Source organism: Rhinatrema bivittatum, chromosome 11 (genome assembly GCF_901001135.1).
Source record: "Rhinatrema bivittatum chromosome 11, aRhiBiv1.1, whole genome shotgun sequence".
Classification (NCBI taxonomy): Eukaryota; Metazoa; Chordata; class Amphibia; order Gymnophiona; family Rhinatrematidae; genus Rhinatrema; species Rhinatrema bivittatum.
In genome coordinates this window covers 19,338,398-19,360,043 of record NC_042625.1, presented here as the reverse complement: position 1 = coordinate 19,360,043, position 21,646 = coordinate 19,338,398, and the positions used below count along the sequence as shown (strand labels likewise).

The window sequence follows — 21,646 nt, the reverse complement described above, 5'->3', positions numbered from 1 at the left end:
TCAGCAAACACTGTCTCAATTGCAAGTCCACCTCGAGACCTGGCGACAGGTCTCAACGTTTTCTTGTATAGCACACAGACATGTGGGTAAGATTTTTACCGCTCACACTACCGTGGGAGATTACATGATATCCAGATTACGTCAGCCCCGCCAGTTGGACACCACCTGGTCTCTCAACTTGCCGGATATCAGAGCGGCCACCCCACTTTGTACCAAGGTTCAGGGTGCAGTCCCCCGGATGCTACAAAGCACAGGGGGGTGGGGGTGGGGGAGTTTTAATTTCACTATTCTTTCTTTCAACAGAAAGTAGTTACACTCCATCCATCCTGGACCTCAGAAATATCAATTTTCTTCAGACGGCACAGGTAAAATGGTATCTCTCGTTACCATGCTTCCATACCACAGTAAGTAGGTTGCCTCTCTCCTCTAATCTAATCTAAAGAATCCCTTCCAAAAACGCTCTCCTTCTGGGAGAACTGCCATAAGTCCATCAACCACTTACTCACCAGCCTGAATCTGGTCCTCAATGCAGCCAAAACAGAAATCCTTCTCATCTCCACCGACCATTCTACCAGCCATGATCAGACAACCTCTATTCCTCAGACCACTCAAGTTAGAGATTTAGGAGTCACCATTGATAACCATTTGAACCTCAAAAAATCAACAATATTACGAAGGATTGTTTCTTCAAGCTCCAAGTTATGAAAAGACTCAAACCCCTCCTCCATCTCCAGGACTTCAGAACTGTCCTTCAGTCAACAATATTCTCCAAAACAGACCACTGTAACACTCTCCTCTTAGGACTCCCGATCTCTGCCACTAGACCACTACAGATGCTCTAGAACTCAGCAGCCAGGATATTAACCAACACCAACCGGAGAACTCATATCACTCCTATACTTAGAAACCTACACTGGCTACCTATTAAATACAGAATTTTGCACAAAGCACTCACCATTATCCACAAATCCATACACAACCAACTACCTTTAGACCTCCAGTTCCCACTCAAACTATACACTTCTGCAAGACCCATCAGAGCGGCACACAAAGGAACCCTTCAAGTTCCCCCAACTAAATCCTCTCGTCTAACCTCCACGAAAGAACGGGCATTCTCCACAGCTGGCCCCATCATCTGGAACAACCTGCCGACTGATCTAAGACTGGAACCCTGCCTGATTACCTTCCGAAAAAAACTCAAGACTTGGCTTTTCATCCAAGCCTTCCCTTAAGCCTAACATTGCAACATTTCTTTCATTTAGCCCACTAGACTAAATGACCAACCCAGCCACTGTATATTCATATGTTCTCACTCTCCAGTTGTCTCTGTCCTTTACTTCCTGGCTACTCTAGCCCCTAAGTTCACTCTCCCTGTTAATTGTATCTGCGCTTCGGCCTTCCTGTTATATGGTTATGTTCAGTTAACCCCTAAGTTTGATGTAAACCGGCCTGATATGAAGCTTGTCATGAAGTTCGGTATAGAAAAATGTTAAATAAAAAATAATCTTTCTATGTGCTTCATGGTGAGTCAACAATATTACCATCCCAAGCTCTGCCGGTTGCACCAGCTTCGGCAACTTGGGTATTTCATTAAATCACTAGCAGTGACTGCTGTTTCTCTACGGAGTAAAACATCATTCACGCTTTTCCTTGCATGGACAGCTGCATAAGTCAATCCAAGCAAGGAGCTCTATCTTCTTCATGACTCACTATAAATCTACTACCTGGGATTCCTGTTAACTACCATAAATCCCATGTAGCACACTTCTGGACACCATAGTCACAACGAACTTCCTGTCCAACATCCACGCAGACATTCTGACAAATTCCTGTATGTCTCTGCGTGCATACAACATAACCTCGGTCCCTCAATTCTTTCATTGTTGGGCCACGGCATTTTTTCACAATGCACTTGCTCATAGGTCCAAAATTTGCTATGAGTAAGATTCAGTGAAATTCAATTATCAGTGGACCTAAGCTGTTCAACCACTTTAGTCCCTGATCCATATTGCAGATCTAGAACCAAAACCTAGACTGGTCCTGCTCCTGCTCGCATTTACTCAGAGTTGCAGAGTTCGCACTAACATCTTCTCACCCCAATATGCGTCTATTCCGCTCCATGCAGTTTCACATCAACTTCCTGGAGCTTTGAGCCATGAGTTATGCCTTTATGCCTTACAATATTGCCTCTGCAACAAACCTTTGTGCATACAGACAGACAGCATAGTGACAATGTAGTATTTCCAACACACAAGTGCGCACAACCTCTTAGTTGCTCTGCTAGGAAGCTGCGCAGCTCTACTCTTGGCCCTTGCTCACTCCATGCATCCCCGGCCCATTTATCTAACAGACTTACTGAACGCACTAGCAGACCACCTCCACATAAGTTTCCATCCTCTCGGATGGTCTCAGATTATGTGTGTAGCGAGGAAAATCTTCTAGCGCTGAAGTCAACTGAACTTGCCCTCTGCATCTGAATCAAACCATACGGTGGACAGATTCTACTCCCTACACATGTCTCCAATGCATTCCCATGAACGCCTTTGCTGCAACAAAGGCCTCTTTTATGTGTCTCTTTCAATGCCTCTCATAGCCAGCACCCTTATTATGCTGCACCGGGACAGGGTTCACTGTTCTCAGACCCACGTCCTGGCCGAGACCAGTATGCTTTCCCATACTTCTCAATCTATCAAACCAGTAACCAATTCGCCTTCTCACAGGTCAGTCTCATATCATGGACTCAGTGATGTTCTCAGGTACTGGTAGCGTCTCAAAAACCTTCTAAACATAAATCTTATCATTCAAAATGGCATGATTTACCACATGTCCCATAAAAAAAAAAGGGTTTTACCACCTTTATTTCTACACCACTCTTTTCTCTTACTCCCTCGGATTCTGCTCCCCAGACATCCTCCACATGGGTACGCCTCGGTTCCAATTGGCGTACCACTTGGGAGTGGGGATACCCGATTAACGGTTCAACCCCTTCTGAGTCAGCTTACCATGGGTTATCCACTGATTAAGCCGCCTCTCTTTTTACTGGTTATGGAATGGGGCCTATATATTAGTGCTTACAAGACTCATGCGTTCCCCGTTCGAGCCTTGCCATGCCTCTCATTTAACAGTCTGCAATGGGAAATTCTTTTCCTCGTAGTCATCACTTCTGCCAACAGGGGCAGTTAGTTCCACACCTTGTTACATACTCACCCGACCCTCCATTCCTCCGTGACCGAGTGGTTTTACGTACTCAACCTCATATGCTTCTTAAGGTAGATGCAGTATCTCACCTTACTCAGAATATACTCTGCCCACTTTTCCCCAACACCTCTCTGTCACCCAAGCGAGAGGGTTTTCTACTCCTTGGACTGTAAAAGTCGCCTTGCATTCTATCCAGACCGCACTACACTCCATAGGAATTACACCTAGCTCTTTCCTCCTGTGGCAAAAGCCAAGCTGCAAGTTCCAGTGGGCAAACAGACCTATTCCTCCTAATTGACGGTCTGTATCTTTTTCCTACTAGCAAGCAGGCATTACACTACAACACCGTGTGTAACCACACTCTGTTAGGGCTGTACCAGCCTCAATAACTCACCTTCGGCCGGTGCCGCTTGTACATTTATTTATTTATTTTATTTATTTAGTGCTCTTTTATACCAATATTCATGATACAGATCATATCATATCGGTTTACAAGGAACATAGGGTTTTAACGTTAACCATAATGTAGAGGAAGAGGCAAAAGTTACAATAAAACAAGGGTGATGGAACTCGGGAGATGAAGAAGCTGTAGTAGATAGGTAACTCGGTAACTATAACGTATTTGTAAAGCTGCGACCTGGAGCTCTCTCCATACCTTCGCAGCCCATTATTGTTTAGGTAAGACTGGCCGGCATGCTTCCATGATTGGCCAGTCCATCTACTCCTCTTCTTTTCGGTTTAACTACCCAACATCCTTCCACCAACCCGTTAAGGGTTTCAGGATGCCCTCCTTACCAAATTCCACCCCCGTCGTTGCGTCTTTTGCAAGTCTTGGGTGCATTTGGTACACTCTCGGGCATCCTCAGCTCAGTAGTCACCCATATGTGAAGACTACCATCCTGCTTGTCCTGTGAGAAAGCAAGTGTTGCTTACCTGTAACAGGTGTTCTCACAGGACAGCAGGATGTTAATCCTCACGAAACCCACCCGCCACCCCGCGGAGTTCGATCTACATATGTTTTATTATTTTATTTTCGCTTGCGCTTTTTGCTATAAGACAAGACTGAGGGGAGACAGGCTGAGCATGCTCAGTGCACTCAGTGTGCCACTGTCAGTCAAAGCTTTATAGAAATTTTGACAGAAATGTTTTCCGTAGCAGAGCTCGTCCACTGACGTCACCCATATGTGAGGACTAACATCCTGCTGTCCTGTGAGAACAACTGTTACAGGTAAGCAACACTTGCTTTCTAATTATTGAATATTCTATTCATCAGCTGTTTTGAAATGTATATTTTTTAGGATGGTTTTACTATTCTGATTGATTTATATTTCTTGATTGTATTATTTTGAGGAATAATGATTTTCTGCTTTTCCATTGTTGCACTGCATACAGAATCTGGCTTGTGGTTTCCAGTTCAGTTTTTGTCTGCATGTGCATGAGAGTGAGAGGGAGTGTGTATGAGAGAGAGAGATGGTGGGGGTGAAAGGGAAATAGAACCTAAGGTTACTAAGAGCCAAGAGAAACAGATAAGTATGAGAAAAAAGAAGTGTGAAGCTTGCTGGGCAGACTGGATGGGTCGATTGGTCTTCTTCTGCCGTCATTTTCTATGTTTCTATGATGGAGGAAGCATGTCTGTGTGTGAGAGAGAGGTACAGAGAAAATGTGTCTCTCTTACACACATGCTCCCTCTGTCTCTCACCAAGCATGTGTGTGTGTGTATATAAGAGAGAGGGATCATATTGTGTGTGTGCGCCCCCAGTCTACAACAATCTTAGGATGACAGATATGGAGAGCGAGAGATTTTTAAACTCCTTATTAGTTTTAATTATTGGGTGTTATTTGATGTCTGCTGTTTGAAATACCGTATTTTTCGCTCCATAAGACGCACTTTTTTTCCCCCAAAAGTGGGGGGAAAATGTATGTGCGTCTTATGGAGCGAATATAAAAAAAAAACACAAAAATCTAACAACCCCCCACCCTCCTGACTCCCCCAAGACTTAATTTACCGCAACCCCCACCCTCCTGACCCCCCCAAGACCTGCCGACTTAGTTTACCGCAACCCCACACCCTCCTGACCCCCCCGACCTGCCGACTTAATTTACCGCAATCCTCCTGACCCCCACCCAAGACCTGCCAACTTAAGTTACCGCACCCCCCCCCAAGACCTGCCAAACGTCCCTGGTGGTCCAGCGGGGGTCCGAGAACGATCTCCTGGGTGTGGGGCCGTCTGCTGCCAGTAATCAAAATGGCGCCGACGGCCCTTTGCCCTCACTATGTCACTGGGACCGACCGCTGCTATAGGTTGGTCTCAGTGACATAGTGAGGGCAATGGGCCGTCGGCGCCATTTTGATTACTGGCAGCCGACGGCCAACGCCCAGGAGATCGTTCCCGGACCGCTCCTGGACCCCCGCTGGACCACCAGGGACGTTTGGCAGGTCTTGGGGGGATCAGGAGGGTGGGGGGTTGCGGTAAATTAAGTCGGCAGGTCTTGGGGGGGGGGGTCAGGAGGGTTGCGGTAAATTAAGTCGGCAGGTCTTGGGGGGGGTCAGGAGGGTTGCGGTAAATTAAGTCGGCAGGTCTTGGGGGGGTCAGGAGGGTGGGGGTTGCGGTAAATTAAGTCGGCAGGTCTTGGGGGGGGTTGCGGTAAATTAAGTCGGCAGGTCTTGGGGGGGGTCAGGAGGGTTGCGGTAAATTAAGTCGGCAGGTCTTGGGGGGGGTCAGGAGGGTTGCGGTAAATTAAGTCGGCAGGTCTTGGGGGGGTCAGGAGGGTGGGGGTTGCGGTAAATTAAGTCGGCAGGTCTTGGGGGGGGTCAGGAGAGGGGGGGTTGCGGTAAATTAAGTCGGCAGGTCTTGGGGGGGTCAGGAGGGTGGGGGTTGTTAATTTAAAGGGTTGGGATGGGGTTCCCAGAGAAAGAAAAGTTTTCTGATCTGGGGAGTGGACCGAAATGGCCCTCCCCAGACCCGAAAACAAAATGGGGAGAAAAAAAAAAAGCTATGCACTCCCCTAATTTGCTCCATAAGACGCCCAGACGCAGAGCCGGTTTAGCACAAATTTTTTTTTTTTTTTTTTTAATTTTCCCCCTCTGAATCCTAGGTGCGTCTTATGGTCAGGTGCGTCTTATGGAGCGAAAAATACGGTATGTTATCGATGTTTAAGACATTTTTAAATTATATATGGGGGGGGGGGGGGGGTGGAGCACCAAAGAAGTAGCCACCCCAGGTGCCAAATACTCTAGGTTAGCTTTTGTAAATATGATTTAGTTAGCATACATTTGTAGACTGTTACAATACTAAAAACTTATATATGATACATAAATTTATGCCAGTTATTTCTTTTTCAGTTAGGTGACAAATGATTGCTGATGTTTGCTTTCTATTTGAACACATCTGTCCTATGGAAAAGAAACTCTAACTTTTAATTTTTTTTCTTTTAATATTAGAAGAGAAACCCGAAACACAAGAGGTTTCTGCTGAGGAAGAAAAACCACAAAAATCTGCTGTACAACCACAGCGGTTGCCTGTGTTTCCAGGCATGGACCCCTCTGTTCTTAAAGTGAGTGCAAACTCCACAGGTTCCCATGCTTTGGTATTAATGACAGACTCAATTGTATGTATATTCTGCCAATTCCCAGGATAGATACAGGAGGTAATTAAAGGAAAAGAATAAAATACAAGGTAGAATGTGATTTTTTTTCAAAAACCTTCAATTTAGCTGCAAAATTTACCCACTGGCTGCAGGAATTTGCTCCTGTAGGCTGACGTTTTCCTAAAAATACCCACAGTCTCTGAATGTAATGCGTTTTGCTGAAAAGCAGAATATAAATCAAATCAGATAATAAATAGAAGTATATTTTTTATTTATATATTTATAGGCTTTTCTATACCGATATTAGCGGGAACATCATATCGGTTTACATCCAAAACAGCAGATAGAAAATTACATGAAGCAGGGAGTGGGGGTGGGATAACAGAGACTAATAACTAGATAAAATAACTAAAGGAAGACGATAGAACAGAAACTAAGAAGAAATAATAACTTAAATTAGCTTCCTGTATATTAGCTTCCTGTAGCAACTGCAAACCAAAAACAAAGCAGTTTGATAGTTATTTGATAAATATTAACTTCTTGCAGTTTGTGATATGTTTAATTGGATCAACATAAAACTTTTTAGCTTCCCCTCTGAAAATATTAGAAATGCCTATACCATATCTAGCTTGATGGCCCTTAGTCTCAACTGGTATTCTTTTGTGAACTCTGAAAATTAACAAGTAATAATTGACCAGTGTTGTCATTAAGATAAGCCATCAATTGTACATGTTGTGCTTTTAAATACAGTGGGCCCTTGGTTGCGAACGGCTCGGTTTATGACCAACTTGGGTTACGACCAACATTCAAGGTTTCGGGTTACAAACAAATTTTGAGTTACGACCAAACTTACAACCATAATATATTGGGGGGGGGGGGGGGGGAAGGGAAAGAGAGCCTAACCAAAATGCCCTCATGCTAGATAGGTATTTATATGTGTATGGGAGGCCCACCTAGTAACTCGAGGTGAGGTTTAGGTATTAGTGTAGGGGTTAGGGGCCACTTTGACATTCAGAGTGTGGCGTACAAACAGAACAGTGCTCTCTTGTGAAGATCTGATGACCTTCAGAGTGAAGAAACTCAACCAAAAATTAGATTTGTGCAATGTTCTCTCAACTTAGCTTGATGTTACCCAGGTAGAGAGCCCATATGCAGATATCGTAAAGGAACTGGTGGAGGAGGTAAAATTGTTGTTTCTGGTAGGCTAGGCACATTTTATAAACTTTTGGTGAGTACACTAGGGAAGTATTGGTGTTTCTGGTAATTAATGACCTTATACAACCATTTTTTATTATAGAAATGGTTAGGTAAGGGGTGCTTTTGGGAGGTTTGGAACACATTATGGGTATTTCCATTATTTCCTATGGAAAAAATAGTCTTGACTTACAACCAACTTGGGTTACAACCAGCCCTCTGGAACCAATTGAGTTCGTAAGTCAAGGGACCACTGTACCTAACAATGTTTATGAAGCACTGTTGTAAAATCCAAGAGCTGTAGTCATGGAAATTAGTATTGTCTTTTATTCCTTTTTCACATTATAGGCACAACTTCGAAAAAGACAAGAGGCTGAGAGCCCCTCTGATGGATCAGGTGCAGCCAAGCTGTTTAAATCTCCAAAGTCTCCTCTCCAGCAAGGGGTTCTTGGTGATAGACCACTACCTTCTCCATCAGAGGAGGACAGGTGAGATGTTAGACTAGTCTATACTGGTCCTTAAATGTATGTGTCCTCAGCTCTGCAAGAGTACAGTTTGCCATGGTAGTGGTGTGAGTGCCCTAATGTAAATCCTGTTCAGTATGTATCACTTCTACAGTCATTCTAGAATGAAATATGTGTCTAGGGGGCAATATAATGAAATGTGTGCTAAAATCGGACTAAAATTTTAATATGGGATTTACTTTATGCTCATGAGGTAAAACAAAAAAAAAAAAACCCCTTCAATATATAATAAGCCAATGGCATGCAAATGCCCCACGAGTTTTTAGAAAAGGAATTTTTCTTACTTTTTTTTTTTTTAAACTGATTGGGCCATCATGCCAGTGAACAGCAACTGCACAGTGCTGCTGAAAACCCTTCAGAAAAGGGTCCCCTCTTATCCCTAGTGGTGTAGGAAGCCCATCGCTGACCTCATGCTACAGCCCAAAGGGTTGCATGGGATGCTGGTGGGGGCTCTCCTCCTCTCTAACCCCATCTCGCGTGGCCATGGGGGTAAGGGGGGAGAGAAAAAAGTGCTGGCAGATCCTGGGCTGCACTCACTGCCTCCTGATCTCTTCAGGTCTCTCCATCAACTGCTAATTGAACCCCAGCCCCTTCCCTGCCTGCATTCTGAGGCCAGTGGCAGCTGCTGCTGCTTTTTCTCCACTGCTACAGTCTCCGATCTCCTATCCCTGCTGCTGGCTTAAAAAAACCTTCCTCATATCTGTATAAAAGCAACATCTGCAAAAGGAACTTTCTCCTCCTGCAGCTGTAGAAGACTTCCTAGAATGTATCCATTGCACTCTGGCACAGAGGGTTTTTTATAATGGTAGCTCAATTCAAACAGAGGAATTTGTAATGCAGTTGTCTTTCAGAGAAAAATGTTGGGTGACTGCAGGACACAAGTACTGTATCTGTTTCTCCTTTGAGTAAATGCTGCAATGGCAGAGGAGTACGGAAGGAAGCTTAACTCCTGCTCTGACCCAGTTTCTCATAGTAAAGAAAAGGTGTGAAAAGCAGTGGCACCTCCCTGCATTGCAAGGTAATAGCTAATAAGATTATTACCCTGCAAATTTGCATTTCTGCATACTAATTCTAGCATGGGTTTTAACCTGAATTTTAGCAGGGTTTTTCCTGCACAAAAAGCCTGTAAAATACCAGAGTTAATGTTGTGCATATAAATGCGGGTTAGATTCCACGCTAAAGTCAGCGCGCTTTATTACATCAGCCTCTTAATGAGCAATTTAAGTTTAAGCTCGGTTTTATTTCCTGTTAATCAGATTAAGAGCTAGATGTACTAAATCATTTTTCCTTTAGTGCATCCAACCTTAAGTATGTAACATCACAGCTTGCATGACTCAACAGCCCATGTAGCTACTAGTTTTACTAGTTTTCAGATATTGATAATCTACAACTATTCACATAGGGCCAGATTTTATAACATGCGCGCGGGTGTAGATTTGTTCGCGCAACCCGGCACGAACAAATCTACGCTTGATTTTATAACATGCGCACGCAGCCGCGCGCATGTTATAAAATCCAGGGTCGGTGCACGCAAGGGAGTGCACAATTGTGCAACTTGTGTGCACCGAGCCAAGCAGCCTTCCTCTGTTCCCTCCGTCCCCCCGCACCTTCCCCTCTCTATCCCACCCCCCAGCCCTAACTAACCCCCCCCCCCCCTTTGACCTTTGAAGAAGAAGTTACACTTGCCTGCTCTCCATCCCCCGGCCCGGTGGCTGTTCCGGAGGCCTCGGTCCCGCCCATGGCCCCGCCCCCGGAGCACCCATTTTTTCAAGCCCCGGGACTTACGCGCGTCCCAGGGCTTGCGCACGCTGCCAAGCCTATGCAAGATAGGCTCGGCGCGTGCAGGGGGAGGCAGGGGTAGGCTTTCGGGGGTTATGCGCGTATCCCTTTGAAAATCTACCCCATACTGCATTGTTTAGCTTTCATCAGTGCACCTAGAAAGAGAAGTAAGATTACAACTACATCCTACATCAATTATTTGCCAACAGGAGAAATTTCTTAGCTCCCTAGTCCGTAGAGGTAAGAAGTATTTGTGCCAATGGCAGTTTTGACAGGCTTCTCTGTAAAGCGCTGTAGTATGTGCCTCTCCGTTGTTGCAGAAGTTAGTTTTACACTCTGAGGAGCAATTTGAAGCTGCAGTGTTGCTGAATTATTTGCTGTCAGGCATCTCCTGAATATGCTGCCCCTCAGGAACACAGAAACATGACAGCAGAAAAAGACCGCATGACCCATCTGGTCCGCCCATCCACCCAATTAATTTAACATAATTCTCATCACTTCCTTACTGATGGGAATTATAATGCCATCAGAAGATGGTGATTGCAATTTTAGTTTCTCACCTTCCTTGCCTTCCACCTGCTCTGTCAACCCAAACTGCAGCTCGTCTTTGATAGCTTGTCAACCTTGCTAACTAGCTTGGGTACAGTGCACATGCTAGAGAATGAATGACTTGAGTTAGCAGGATGTAAAGCATCTGTTTCCTTTGCAAGAAAGAGTGCTTGGTGCTTTTAAATCGCATCATTTAACATGATCTTTAAATACTTGAAAAAAAACCTGCATGAACTAGAAATGTTGCCTTGGTAACTAATTTTGATTTTCTAAATGTTAAAGGGAAATTCTTACCAACTCAACTGTAACTATACCAGCAGAGTTTTTCATTTTTAAGAATTTAAATTACATTTTAACAGTGACATCATGGGTAATAGAACTTAAACTGAATGGAAACAAAGGAGATCATTTTCAAAAGGTTTTATATGTGTAAAACTGGGTTTTTGAAAATTACTTTTATGCACATAACGCCTTTGAAAATTCACTTCATAGAGCTTGGATTTTCAAAAGGTTTTACACACACAAATGGGCTTTTGAAAATTGTTACAGTGAAATGTATGCCATTTTTGCGCATGCAACTGCTTTGAAAATTCATAATATTTGAGGGATGCCTCATGACCAAAACTCTATTATTGTAGCAAAGTGAAAATATATCACAGACATGCACCATCATAAAAAAAATAAAATTGCATTGATGTCTGTGGATGTATATTGAAGTGTTTCATTTCTTAACAAAATAAGCTGCCAGGCCTTGTGACCTTGGGCAAGTCACGTCAACCTCCATTGCTTCAGGTACAAACTGACAGGCTGATACAGAACGGTGTGCTCAGCTCCCGCTTGGCTTGCACGTTTTAGACACGCTGTAATACCGCGTGGAAAACGCATGGTCAACCACCCCCCCTCTCCCGAAACTAATAGCGCTCATCACATGCAAATGCTTATTGATGAGCCTATTAGTTATTACCCCAGAATACTGAAAGTAAAATGTGGGGCAAATAGCGATATTAAGTCGGAGGCACCAAAAATAAAAAAACCCCCAAAAAATAATCTGCCCCCCAGTCGGCGGGTTCGAAACGGACGCTCAATTTTGCTGGCGTCTGTTTCCCGAACCCGTGGCTGTCAGCGGGTTCAACAACCGACACCGGTAAAATTGTCAGTTGTCAGACCCGCTGACAAGCCGCCGCTTCCACTAATAAGGAGGTGCTAGGGATGCGCTATTGCCCTAGCGCCTGGCCTAATTTGAATAGAGAATCGCACGCCCAGGAGAGGTGCCTGAGCTCCAATAAACCCCCTACCTGCCCTGCCAGCCTTTTCCCCTATTAACCCCAACCCCTAAAACACCCCTAACTAACCTACATTTTTTTGTTTCTCAACTTACTCGCTCTGCCGTGCAGCAGCAGGTTGTGCATTTAGGTCCAATCCCGGTGCATGTTTCAGCAGGACAGCACCTAATGGTGCTGTCACAGCTCGCCCCCGGTCCGCCCCTTTTTGCTCAAACCGTTGTTCAGCACGTACCAGGAGATACGCGCGTGGGCGTGGGTCTTTGAAAACGCCCACCTTGTGCGCATTTCCCAGCGTACGCACGTGTAGGGCTTTTAAAATCGGGCAGTTTGTACAGAAATATTTAGGAGACAGTCAAAATGCACAAATAATCACATAGGAAATCTTCTCCCAAATTTTAGAGGGGGGAATGAAAATAGAGGAGAAATAACAGGAAAAATTAAAAATTTAAAAAGAAAAAAGAAAAAGCCAGAACATGTTTAACCTGACCTTATACAAAGACAGTCAGTACTTAAACTGTTGGGGACATAGCTAAGGAAGCAAGTTGCCTTCTATTTAAAAAACTTAACTGTTCTGGAGCAGAGAAAATATAACAATCAGAAGGCAATATATAACGCACAAGAGGCCTTTACAAGGGGACCTTCAAGAGCCAAGAATTCCATTCTTCAGACTTCTATTTTAATGTTAAAAATGTGTCAAAAGAAGGCACATCAAATTACATTGGCAGCAAAGTGATTGATTGTAAATTATGTAGTTTTCTGCCCTGAAACTTAGTGTTTGTCCTGTTCTAGACCAGAAGAAACATCCCCTCAGTGGCTAAAAGAGCTGAAATCAAAGAAGAGACAGAGCCAATATGAGAATCAAGTATAAAAGCTAGAGGTATGCCTGAATCTATGTTTTATATTTTATAGGGAACATAACTTTAAAAGATATTCATGCTACTGCATGCAAGCACATAAGTGGATGTGTGGAGCTTTATCTTAGTATTTTATAAACTGCGGAGCGGGAGCTGTGCAGTTTATAAAATACCACATACTTATGCTCCAAAACTACATGTGTATGTTCCCAGTGTAATAAAAGCACTTACTTTCCTACCTATTTTATAAACATGCACGTATATATTTTAGGTACTAAAAAAAATGTATGCGTAAAAGCAGGTATTGTATAACATACGCACATATACTGTCTGAAAATACTTGCACATGTACTTGAAATTACCAGTTCACAGACACCTCCTCCAGTTCACCCAATCCAATTCCAGTTCACTTCATCCTGAGCCCCCACCACTTCACCCAGTCCTCCCACCCAAAAATTCCAGACAAGTGATTTCACTTGCACCATTCCATTAGCATGTGTAAAATTGCATAAATAAGTTAAATAATTTATACGTGAATATCTTCCACACATACCTATTGACCCCACTGCAGCATGGCCTTAAACAACCCCTTTTTTGCACTAGTAAATGTGTGCCCAAAATTAAAAATATGTCCGTACTTTCACTGTTTATAAAATAGCATGTACATGAATACGGGCTACTTATATGCAAAGATGCTGATTTTCTCCACATGACCCTTTTGGACATTTACTCATTTGAGCCTAATTTTCAAAGCTATGTGCAGTACAGCATTTACACACCTATGTCGACATGCAGAGATTAATAATAGGATTTTATAAACCTTGTGGCAGAAGCTGCACAGTTTATAAAATATCATATAGTTCTGCTTCAAAAGTACATGCATGTGTTTCAGTATGTGCAAATAATGCAAGAAAGTATGTGATCCACAGAGGCGTGTAAGGGGGGGGGGGGAAGAGGGTGGTCTGCCCCGGGTGGAAACATTGGGAAGGGTGCCATTGCCACCGGCAGGAATGTCCTGCAGAGGTGTGGAACAGTGACATGGCAGGGAAAACCCCGCCAGCAAAAGCAAAGAGCTGCAGTGGCAAAGACCAGCAGTGCTGCTGGCGTGGCGGCAAAGAACAGGCCTAGCATTGGCGCTGGCGCTCCGGGAGCTGGCGGTAGAAGAACAGACCCAGCGTTGGCAACAGAGCTCCAGGAGCCGGCGGTCAAAGAACAGACCCAACGTTGCCGCCGGTGCTCCCAGAGCCAGCAGAAAGAGGCCCTACAGTGCCGCTGGCGGCTGAAGAAGGGAGAGACTGGCCCTGTGAGAGTAAGAGGATCAGTGAACACCAGGAGTTCTTTTATTTTGCACAAAACATCATAAAAAGTCCGACTCAGGCCAAGTTTCGCTCTTTGAGCTGCTTCAGGGGCTATTATGTGTAATGCCGGTGGTTTGTCTCCATGCAGCAGTTCAGCCTCTTTTAGAAATGTGTAAACAATTGCCTTCAGGGCAGACAGTGATGAATACACCTCCACTCGAATGCCGGCACAAACACTTCAGCGGCAAGTTCCACTTCAGACAGGAACTCAGCCAACTAGTTACCAGCCTTAAGACAGTCAGAGCCATAAATTTTACAGCTGGAAAAATGGCATTGTGCTGGCATTCGAGTGGAGGTGTATTCATCACTGTCTGCCCTGAAGGCAATTGTTTACACATTTCTAAAAGAGGCTGAACTGCTGCATGGAGACAAACCACCGGCATTACACATAATAGCCCCTGAAGCAGCTCAAAGAGCGAAACTCGGCCTCAGTCAGGCTTTTTATGATGTTTTGTGCAAAATAAAAGAACTCCTGGTGTTCACTGATCCTCTTGTTTTGGTCTTAACTGCTGTTTTGCATCGGTTTCCAGTTTGCTTTTTTGGACCTTCCTGTGAGAGTAAGTGCTACTGTATGAGGGTGTGTGTCTGGGGGGGGGGATGTATGTGTGTATGAGGGTGTGTGGTTGGGTATAGGAGGGTGTTTGGGGGTGTGTGTATATGTGTGTATGAGACGGTAATTATATAGAAGAGTGAGAGGGTGTCTGTGGGGGTGAGAGAGAAGGAAGTGTGTGTTTGTTTGTGGGTTAGGCAGGAGTCCTGTGTGAGGGAGAGGGATAGTGTATTTGTGAGAGAGAGGGATGGAGGAAATGTGAGCCTGTCTCTTTTACACATACACACACACACTCTCTCTCTCTCTCTCCCCCTCTGTCTCTCACCAAGCGTGTATGTGTGTGAGAGACAGAGGGATCATATTTTGTTTCTGTGTGTGTACTCCCAGTTCACGTCAATCTCAGGGTGACAAGTATGGAGAGTGTAGGATTTTTAAAATCCTAATTAGTTTTAATTGCTGGGTGTTATTTGATGTCTGCTGTTTTTAAATATTTTATCAATGTTTAGGAAGTTTTAAAAAATTTGTACAGGAGCTTCAAATTATTGAATAATACTCTATTCATCAGCTGTTTTGAGATGTATATTTTTTACTATTCTGATTTGCATTTCTTGATTGTATTGTTTTGAGGAATAGTGATTTTCTGCTTTTCCATTGTTGCACTGCATACAGAATCTGGCTTGTGGTTTCCAGTTCAGTTTTTGTCTGCATGTGTGCGTGTGAGAGAGAGATGGCAGAAGCATGTCTGTGTGTTTGAGAGAGAGGAAGTGTGTGTGTGAGGTACAGAGAAAGCATGTGTATGTGAGAGAGGTACAGAGAAAGTGTGTGTGTGTGTGTCTTTCACACACGCACATTCTCCCTCTGTCCCTCACCAAGCATTTATATGTGTGTGTGTTTAGGATGACAGATATGGAGAGTGGGAGATTTTTAAAATCCTTATTAGTTTTAATTATTGGGTGTTATTTGATGTCAGCTGTTTTGAAATATTTTATCAATGTTTAGGAAATTTAAAAACTGGGGAGGTGCCAAAGAGGTATCCGCCCCAAGTGCTAAATACTTTAGGTACGCCTCTGGTGGTCCATATACAAAAGCATTTAGCTGGCTAACACAGAAGGTAGCTGGCTAAATATATATTTGGGCAATTAGCCAGTTAATAAGATAACTGGCTAGAATTTAGCTGGCAAACCCCTAGGTTCATCATTCTGCCATATTTATTTATTTATTTATTCATTTATTTATGTGTAGCAGAATGATGAGGCACGAAAAATAAAGGGGCAGGGGGCGATAGTGGCCAGCTGGTCGCATTGCCACACCTCACACTATCGCCCCATAGCCCCACAGGAAAACTTTGTCAAAGTTTCTAGAAGCTTTGACTAGTGGACTGAGCATGCCCAGCCTGCTACTATCTGCGCATCCACGTGAGGTCCCCCTTCAGTCTCTTCTTTTCCACGGTGCAGTTGCCTCATGATCTAGAGAGCTCCAACTTTCTTCGAATTTTCACTAGATTTCGAACTGTTTTTCTGGCCCTCATTAGGTCCCCCTTCACGGTCGGTGCCTCCTCGGTACTGTAAGACTTTTTCGTCCGATTTTTCTCCAACTTGCGCTCGATTCTCAACTCCCAATCCTGCGGTGTCCATTAGTCATCAACTGCACGTCATATATTTTTCATGGCATTGAACAGTTTTCATAGGTGCCTCCAGTACCCGCTGACCATGTCCATCACGGATCCGCATGAGGTTTGCATCCTCTGCCTTGGGGCCTCGCGTGACCAGATGACACCCAAAGGGCATCGGGCTGTTTTTCTGGCCCTCATTGGGGCCCCCTTCGTGGTCGTGGAGTCCACCTTAAAAAAGGCCCGGCGTTCCTTACCCATGCCTCCGCCCTTCCAGGATGCAAGTATAGGGAATTAGACGCCTAGGGAGAAATATTTTCCAGGTCGCCATGCTGGTTGCCCCCATTGCAGCCTGCCAACTCTATATGACTCAGTACAACCGCAGTCTCTGGAAGCGAGTCCAGGATTTTGCAGAGGGCCTTCCCCAGCAGCAGCAGCAGCAGGAAGCCATTGCCTCACTGGATCTGGAAGCAGGAAAACACGAGGTGAAGTCCACATACAATGATTTTGGGACTGCAGCATAGGCATTGGCGCGAGAAGAATGGCTTGGCTCTGGGCCTTGGATCTTCGACCGGAGGTCCAAGATAGGCTCGCCAACCACCCCTGTACGGTGAGAATATGTTTGGGGATAAGGTCCAGGATGCGATGGCGCAGCTGAAGGACCATCATGATACCTCCAGCAGCTATCCGCTAGTGTCTCAGAAGGGCCATCCTCAGCCAGGAAATCCTCCAGGCACGATTTTCATAAACCCTTTTATCTGCAGAGGTCGTATTACTCTCTGGCCACTCGGACTTGCGCACCCTGAGCCGCCAATTCCAGGGGTCATCCCCACCAGCAGTGGGTCCCTAGCACCCAACTGGCACCCCAGTAGGCCTTGGCCATGGGCTTTTGACTGGTGGCGAGGGAGCGTATATCAGCTGGCAGTTCCTCTGGCATCTGATCCCCCAGTCAGGGGCAGGCTCCTCAGCTTTATCTGTCGCTGGGAGGAGATAACATCGGACCACTGGGTCCTATCTGCCAGAGGTACCATCTACACTTCAGCCAGCTCCCAGAGACCTCACCCCCATGTCCATCATGGGGTGCATCCGCCCATTTGGCTTTTCTTCAAACAGAACTCTCCTCCCTCCTCGCAGCGGGCACAGTGGAACCGGTCCCTCGCCATCAACAGGGCCAATGTTTCTACTCGAAGTATTTCCTTATCTTGAAAAGGAATGGTGGCTTGTGCCCCATTCTTGACCTCAGGGCATTGATCAGGTTTCTTGTAAGAGAAAAATTCAAGATGATCTCTCTGGGCAAGCTGATCCTGCTCCTCTGAAGAGGAGACTCGCTTTGCTCCCTCGCCCTCAAGGAGGCATACGCACATGTTGCAATTGTCCCTAACCACCGGAGGTACCTCCGCTTTGTGGTGGGGAATGCCCCCACCGCGTCTTCACCAAATGCTTAGTGGTGCTGGCCGTGTAATTCAGTGGGAAAACAGACCTTGTCTAACTGGCTAGCAGACTGCACTGCCTTCTGCCACGCTCAGGCAGGCCTTCAGCTAGCTGGCAGAGTAAAGGCTCACTCTGTGCAGGCAATGGCGGCATCAGTGGCTCATTTGCATGCATTCCCCGTCACAGAAATTTGCCGGGCTGCAACCTGGAGTTCTCTCCACATGTTTGCAGCTCATTACTGCCTTGACAGGGATAGCCATCAGGACAGTGCCTTCGGTCAGTCCATCCTGTGCAGCCTGTGCCAGACCTGAACCCAACTCTCTCTGCTCGTGCTTCTTGTGGGACCAGACTGCCCCTGTTTTTCCCACAGCGCCGCAGTTGTATTATGCCTGTTGGCCTTGTTCGGCCGCTGTTGGTCTCTCCGGATGAATGGGGCCATCTGGAGCTCTGTACTCGCCCACATGTGAGAACTACCATGCTGCTTGTCCTAAGAGAAAGCGCAGTTGCTTTCCTGTAACAGGTGTTCTCCTAGGGCAGCAGGATGTTTTAATCCCGCCCGACTCCCCACGATGTTGGGTTCACCTTTGGTTTGGTTTGTTTTATTTTTTTGCTCGTCTGCTTGCTTTGTTACGAGACTGAAGGGGGACTTCGCGCGGATGCACGGATAGAGGCAGGCTGGGCATGCTCAGTGTGCTGGTCAAAGCTTCTAGAAACTTTGACAAAAGTTTTCCATTCCGGGCTCCATCAGATGATGTCACAGACATGTGAGGACTAAAATTCTGCTGGCCTAGGAGAACACCTGTTACAGGTAAGCAACTCTGCTTTCACATAAGCTGCTAACCAAATTGTGGGTTACAGTTTATGAAATTTTGATGACAATTATGCCAGTCACCACAGTGCAGCAAGACTACAATTTTTATTGTAGAAAGTCATCATCAGGGTATACAATACATTGATAATTATTATAGTCTACTTGTAGACCTTAGTTCCCAACTCGGTCAAGTTGTTTTCTTTCAATGATGCTAAAAAAAAAAGAAAAAATCAGTTAGTTTATTGACAGGTTAGTGGTGTTTGATTTATGGGAAAGTTACATTTCAAATAAGATTTACTAGATTGAAAGAGGACAGGATGGAAGCCCGACGCAACTCTTCTACTTTAGGGTGATGTGCCTGTTACTCTGATTATTGGCAGGCTTAATTAACAGAGTCTGTTTCCATTCCAGCTGTATATTTTAAAGATGAAGAGAGACAAGAGTTCAACCCAAGCCTTAACTTACCTGGAACTTAAACTGAAAGCTCTGCTGCTGCTTGCTTCCTGCCTCGATTGAGATGTGCATGGTGCCTTCCCACTTTTTGCAGAAATTAAAAAAAAAAAAAAAAGCTGCTTCCTATTCATATTCAAATACAAAGTTGTACTTTAACAATAATGTTCACTTTAGAAACCTCTACATGCCGCATACTTGACGTGGGATCTGGGCTACAGTTAGCACTTCCGAAATCAGCATTGACTTGTAACCTGGGAAAGGCTTCAGAAACTGACTGTATGTTTCCTTGAACACAAGCTACATTTCCACAGATTTCAGATCACCTCAGCAACTTGAAAACCTAATTTTTGGAAGGTTTGTTAAATTTAAAGACTGGATTTTGTATTTGTCTATGAACCCATATAAAAATGTTAAAAGTATCTTTTGTCATCTTATATGGTAGATCACTGTATACAGTAACTTTTTTCAGGGGAGTAAGGAACAACATATGTTTACTGCCATAACAAAAAGATAAGAAAAAACTTGACTGATTTTTGTAAAGATTTATTTTTGATTGGATAGTACTTAAGAGATTCCTCTTCAAGATCAGCAGATGCAGATTTGAACAAATCACTGATTATTTTTTCCATTCTTTAAGTGAAGTCGTTTGTGCAAATAATGTTGTAATTGCTTTAATAGAATGTCAGCTTTGTTTTTCTGCTAGGGGATAAAAGCAATAATTTTAGGAAATTATTTTAAAAATAGATGTACATATTTTCATTTTATAAGTATGCTAGGAAGATAAAGGAAGAATGTACTGTTTTCCTCACAGTTGTGTGAATGCTATTTTGTTTTCGGTAAATGGCATTCTGCAGCCATGCCAGGTTTCCACCCTGTTTGTTTTCCTTGTACATATTAATCATTTGCTCTGTATGTTTTATTTTAGGGGATAATCTAAAAAGCACACTCATATCACAAGTATTCTTATGTACTTGAACTATACATTTCCATGATAGACTCCAGATGGTGGTTGGGGCACAATAAGAAGTTTTGAAGTCCACATATGCACTTGTTCCCAGAAATTGGCCTAACTGCATTTTGTTCTTTTTAATGATTCATTTCTGAACAAAGCAAAGCAGCAGGATTGTCAAGTAAAGAGGAATAGACAATATTTTGATTTCCTCCAATAACTATTCTTTAAAAGAACATTTAAAACTCAATTTTGCCTGCTCTTGGTGTAATTGCATCTTTTGTTTCTGCCTGCACCTTGAACCCTTTTGATCTTAAATTTGTTGGGTTTTTGTTTTTTGGGGTTTTTTTAGAATGAAAGGCATGTATCTTCCTTTTAATACAACTCTACCTTTTTCTCTAAAATGTATCTTCTATAAGTGTATTCAGCTGATCAGTCCAATGTGTTCATATATTGTTTGGTAGTTCAGTTTGCAATTAAATGAATTCATTTTCAAAGGAGTTGAGCACATATAGCAATTTTCAAAAGCCCATTTACATGCGTAAAGTGCATTTACATATGTAAAACCCAGTTTTATATGTGAATCCTTTTGAAAGTTATCCCCTATAGGAGCAAACTTTTTTCCTTATCTGCAATTTAGTTAGCAGTTAAAGAAAACCCATTAAAAATAAGAATGAAAGAGTAGGCTTTTAATTTTAAAAGTTTAAGTTTCTAAAACCACTTTTTATTAAGCCAGTCTCATCCTTACAGCATAAGTAAGTGATGGCTGTGGACCTTTTTTTTAAATGTATAGAAATATAAGAATATATACATATACAATGAGAGCAAGAAATAAGACCTAAGGGGAGCACTAGCATCAAGAAATGGGCACATGTATATTCAGGCCTGCTACATTAATATACATTTTTCATGACAGCACATGTATAATGTAAAGGGAATGAATATTGTAGGTGTAACAGAACAGAGGCATTAATTAAAATATTTGATTTCCTGCCTATTTGTCTTCTATACTACCAAAGTAAGCACAAATGCATTTCCATTGCTACAGAAGTTTGTTATATCTTTACCAACTGCATATAAACAAAATTTCCAAGTTAGCATTACAAAAACGACTCTGCACCATCACCTCTCCCAGAATATTTTTCGTGTTTCCTTTTGCTTAGTAAGTTTGAATTAAAGCCCAATTCACATGAGCGCTAAGGCTGTACTAGTTAACCAAAGGGTATTATTTCCTAAATAACCATTTGCCAAGTGTTGATCTGCCATAAATCATGTGCCAATTCTGATCATATTGTAAAAAAAAAAATTGTATGAGAATTCCCTTGAGGTGTATGGTTGGGGAGCTGATTGCTTTATAGAACAAGTACTGCACCTGGCTTGACTTTCAGAAACAAAACTTTATCCTCCTGTCTTAAAAATGGAGGTCAAAACTATGACTTTTGGATCAGTATTGTTCCACTTGAAAAACAAGTTTCTGTACACAGTACTAGAGCTGCCGTGCTTTGCACAGACAGTG

At 43.7% G+C, this 21,646-nt stretch overlaps 1 protein-coding gene across 3 annotated transcripts in view; it reads left to right on the top strand.

Annotated features, from left to right (window-relative positions):
• The window catches only part of KIAA1671 (KIAA1671 ortholog), a 471,755-nt gene extending 450,319 nt beyond the window's left edge, over nucleotides 1–21,436 (top strand). For all 3 annotated transcript variants that reach the window (XM_029619185.1, XM_029619186.1, XM_029619184.1), the window contains exons 9-12: nucleotides 6,641–6,753; nucleotides 8,329–8,468; nucleotides 12,905–12,992; nucleotides 19,140–21,436. In XM_029619185.1, coding sequence (XP_029475045.1) covers nucleotides 6,641–6,753; nucleotides 8,329–8,468; nucleotides 12,905–12,983 — 332 coding nt within the window. In that variant the 3' untranslated portion in view covers nucleotides 12,984–12,992; nucleotides 19,140–21,436. The remainder of the gene's footprint in view (nucleotides 1–6,640; nucleotides 6,754–8,328; nucleotides 8,469–12,904; nucleotides 12,993–19,139) is intronic.
• The last annotated feature ends 210 nt before the right edge of the window (nucleotides 21,437–21,646 follow it).